Source organism: Salvelinus namaycush, chromosome 2, assembly GCF_016432855.1.
Source record: "Salvelinus namaycush isolate Seneca chromosome 2, SaNama_1.0, whole genome shotgun sequence".
NCBI lineage: Eukaryota > Metazoa > Chordata > Actinopteri > Salmoniformes > Salmonidae > Salvelinus > Salvelinus namaycush.
In genome coordinates, this window is record NC_052308.1 from 34257712 (window position 1) to 34261896 (window position 4185).

A 4185-nucleotide genomic window follows, 5' to 3' on the forward strand; every position below is an offset into this window, starting at 1 on the left:
TTATTCTGAGTGGGATTTATATATATTTTTTCCCCGTTTTCACAATCACAGCTCGCAACATTGGAATGCAGTTCAAGTCGTCTATATGCACCCTGTAGAACCGAATTTGTGTTAACAATACACAACCACAAATTCGCCTCTACGGGAATACATGGGCGATTTCAATACCTCAGCTGTGTCAAGTACAACGTCCGTCAAGAACATTTGATAATGCTTCAATGGATGTGAGCAAAATTCTAACCTTTTGAAGATGGAGAAGGAGAAGGTGCTGCAAATAGAGAGGGGGGAGGGAGCAAGATAGAGGGAGAGAGAAGAATGATCTAAGAAATCGTAAAGCACGCGTGCAAGCGGGGATCATTTGAAGCTATTGATTTACTGCTTTTTACAGCCCAATAAAACTCAGACAACATTTAACCAGGAGCCTTCAACATCAGCGGGCGGGCAGGCGCGCGATTCTAATAAATAAGCCATGCTAACTTTTATGTGTCGTTTTTATTTTTATCCGATAAAATCTGACACAGCAATGACGCCTATTATTTAGGAAGTAGAGACAGTTAACCTGGAGGTTCAGCTCTCAGTCGCTCTGATATAGAACTGTGAGGGGGACTCCGTCTGTAACCCGCCAGGCCATTATCACTCATAGGGTCATTAGACAAATAATAACTGCTAGTCCATTGCAAGGACAGCTGCCATCTAGGCTACTCCTACTATTAACACCCCTACCACGACCTAATGCTAGACTATTCTGTCTTCGGTCTTCACAAGACGGTAAAACATTGAAATCACAATATGGTTGTTGTTATAACAAGCCTACAATAGCCTAAATCAAATGTTATTGGTCACATGCGCCGAATACAACAGGTGTAGACTTTACAGTGAAATGCTTACTTACGAGCTCATTCCCAACAGTGCAGTAATGGTCTAATAGTATATTACGCATAATATTATCATTATTAGCCTATTCATATCGTGAGAAGTAGCATTAGCAGTAGGCCTACTATTATCTATTAGTGGCCTAGTACTGGTAGTAGCATCATCTTCATTGGTTTAGATTGCTTGATTGATGTGTTAATTTACAAATTGTTGAATTATCCATTTGCGTTCTGGTCTCAAAGGATTGGCTTGTCGATGATCAATACTGCCTAATTAATTAGACGTTTAGTGTGTTATGGTAAGAATGTGGTCCTGTTTCTTAAATCAATCAGTTAGCCATTGGGTTATGAGTATGACTGCGTTCTGCTGTAATGGTTTAGGAATGGAGTGGTTTATCTGTGCCTAACTGCATAGTTCACATCACATTACTCCATTGGGTTATGAGTATGACTGCGTTCTGCTGTAATGGTTTAGGAGTTGAGTGGTTTATCTGTGCCTAACTGCATAGTTCACATCACATTACTCCATTGCCACATTGTTCTGTTTATTTTGGTGTTTTCCGAGTCATGTCATAATACCTTTGCTCAGCCTCAGTCCCAGCCTGAGATGTATCTCTGCCCGCATACTCACACAACCTCCCACTGACCTTCGCCTCTTTCTGTCCTATTCAGTCATTTGATATGGATCTTCATCGAAGAGGCCTAACCTCGAGAAAACACACTCACACTTATACAAAGAGTACAAAAATATTCTAATAAATATTTGGCTCCTTATCCGGGAACTACCTCGCCAGCTGCCATTGGACTGCTGTGTCACGTGGTTAAAGTAACTTTACAGGGTCGCTTGCTAGTAGGAGGGCTTTATGGACCAGAAAAACGACAAAGGTAGAAAAATAATTTTTCACTCCAGAAATTAATGATCATGAGCTCGTATTTGATGGACTCTAACTACATCGATCCGAAATTTCCTCCTTGTGAGGAATATTCACAAAATAGCTACATCCCAGAACACAGCCCTGAATACTACAGCCGCACGAGAGACACTGTCTACCAGCATCACCACCAGGAGTTGTTTCCTCCGCGAGTGACCTACCAGGAGCGCCCGTATAACTGTGTAAGCATCCCCGAACCCGAGCCCCAGACTGGCCATGGGCTTACACACTCGGGGAATCTGCTCGCGGGGAAGGCACAGACAGCTCCACGTGAGCCCTTGCCACCGTTACCCACATCCCCTACGACCCCACCGACTGCGCCGCCTACCTGCATCCAAGCCACCCCGGAGCAACCCACCAGCTCTGCCTTGGCTAAGCAGCCTGTAGTGTACCCATGGATGAAGAAAATCCACGTCAGTACCGGTAGGCAATCTGTGTTGTTATTCTAATAACTCTCCCTCCCTCCCTCTCGCGCTCTCTCTTCCACTATTTCACCCTTATTTTACCTAGATCGCCTGCCTATAACCGGCTCGTGCTACGTACGTTGTGAGAGAGCAGCCCCTTTGAAATGGCACATATGAGGAGGATTTACGAGTCAGCATTGGCAATTACACCCGCCATAAATTTTATAGCGGAGGGACTAGTCTGGACAACCGTATTGCCATGTGGCTTTTTGTGTTATGTAGGCTATGTGTCAGAGGGAGGAGAGAGTGAGAGAGAAAAAGAGGGATAAGAATATTTTTTTTATTTGTAATGTTGAATAAATAATTCAGCTGCTCCCTCGCTGTGGAGAAAGTGCTACCCATTATATAGACCATGAGTCGAGTCCCTGACTGTGAAATATTTGATTGGGGTCTAGATAATAGTGATTCCACTCTCCATTTTCCGCGCTATTTCTTTTCCTATTTCAATTTACGCCAGTCTTGCTTCCCTCCTTTTACTTCTGCTTTTCATTTCCTTTCTCCTCTCTTTTCTATTTACCTCTCCAAACCTCTCAGCGAATCCCAATTACAATGGAGCAGACGCAAAGCGGTCCAGAACAGCTTACACTCGCCAGCAGGTCTTAGAACTGGAGAAGGAGTTTCACTATAACCGCTACCTAACTCGGCGAAGACGCATCGAGATTGCCCACACCCTGGTTCTCTCCGAGCGCCAGATCAAAATTTGGTTTCAGAACCGAAGGATGAAGTGGAAAAAAGACCATAGGCTACCCAACACGAAAGTGAGATCCTCCTCCAACACTAGCGTTATCTCCGGGTCCAACACAGCGTCAACAACAGCCAGCACTCTCCAGCGTGCGGTGGGCTCCAACACTGTGCCAGCTTCAGAGGAACTCTCTCGAGTGTCCGTAGTCGAACGAAACCAGGATATTACAAGGTTATAGACAAACAATAATATCTAACAAATAGGAAGAAAAAACAACGGATTATTTATAAAATACATATTATTTTTTATATATTTGTTCCTCGTAGTGTTCTTGTGCGTAAACGGGGTTTTCCTCTCAGTCCACAGTTATTCACGATTGCATGTTACATAGCATGGATTACTGTAGATATCAATGCATTATTACGGTTATCAGGGTTCATTTATTTATGATAGGAATTGTTAAATTTTTTTGCAAAACATTTTTGACGAACAATAATGGACATTATCAATGAATTTGAATGTCAATAGATCTACATGCACAATAGTTTTATTTATTCTCTGAAAAAGAATGGTAGGGTCATTTATTTATTTTTTAATCTCAGAAGTGACAGTAACAATAGCAAGTATACGTACCATTAAAACAATATATTGCAATAGCCTACATGTGAATCAGTGAAATGTTGTGAATTATTTTTCAGCACAACCTCTTATCAGGAAAAGAAAATCTTAGGTAATGAGTGTAGTGTGTTTTGTGATTACTTTATTTGTGATTTAGCTTTATTTGAATTGATCAGATGCAACAAAATACGTTTAGTGTATTTGTGATAGTCGCAGTGGTCAATAAAACAGTGTCGAGTAGTTTAAAATACGTTTGTCATCTTTATTTACGTATTTAGCACAAAAATCTATTCTATATACATATGGCCTACACTGTGGTTTGAAAGTTCATACATGTAAGAGATGGGAAACCGTTGAGCGTTCCAACGAAGAAGTGCTCGGACCCTAAAGTGGTAGTCCTATATGTCATCGGAATAACTTATTTTGGAACAATTATATTCTTCTGTGAGTGAGAAGGGCAAAGAGTTTTCCGAGTCATCTCACAAGAATAGCCCTTTCAGAGTACACCAAAAGGTAGAAAATATTTTCCCCAAATTCAGATTAACATCATGCACTCTTAAAACATACCCCACCTAAATAGTTTGGGGTATAGGCCACTATTCAATTATTGTGGAGGT

At 41.6% G+C, this 4185-nt stretch overlaps 1 protein-coding gene across 1 annotated transcript; it reads left to right on the forward strand.

The window, feature by feature from the left end:
- Window positions 1-1785: 1785 nt before the first annotated feature.
- On the forward strand, window positions 1786-3188 carry LOC120025530 (homeobox protein Hox-C4a-like). Its single transcript, XM_038970098.1, has 2 exons — window positions 1786-2227; window positions 2803-3188. Exons 1-2 carry the CDS (start codon window positions 1789-1791, stop codon window positions 3186-3188), a joined length of 825 nt encoding a protein of 274 aa, XP_038826026.1. The 5' UTR covers window positions 1786-1788.
- The last annotated feature ends 997 nt before the right edge of the window (window positions 3189-4185 follow it).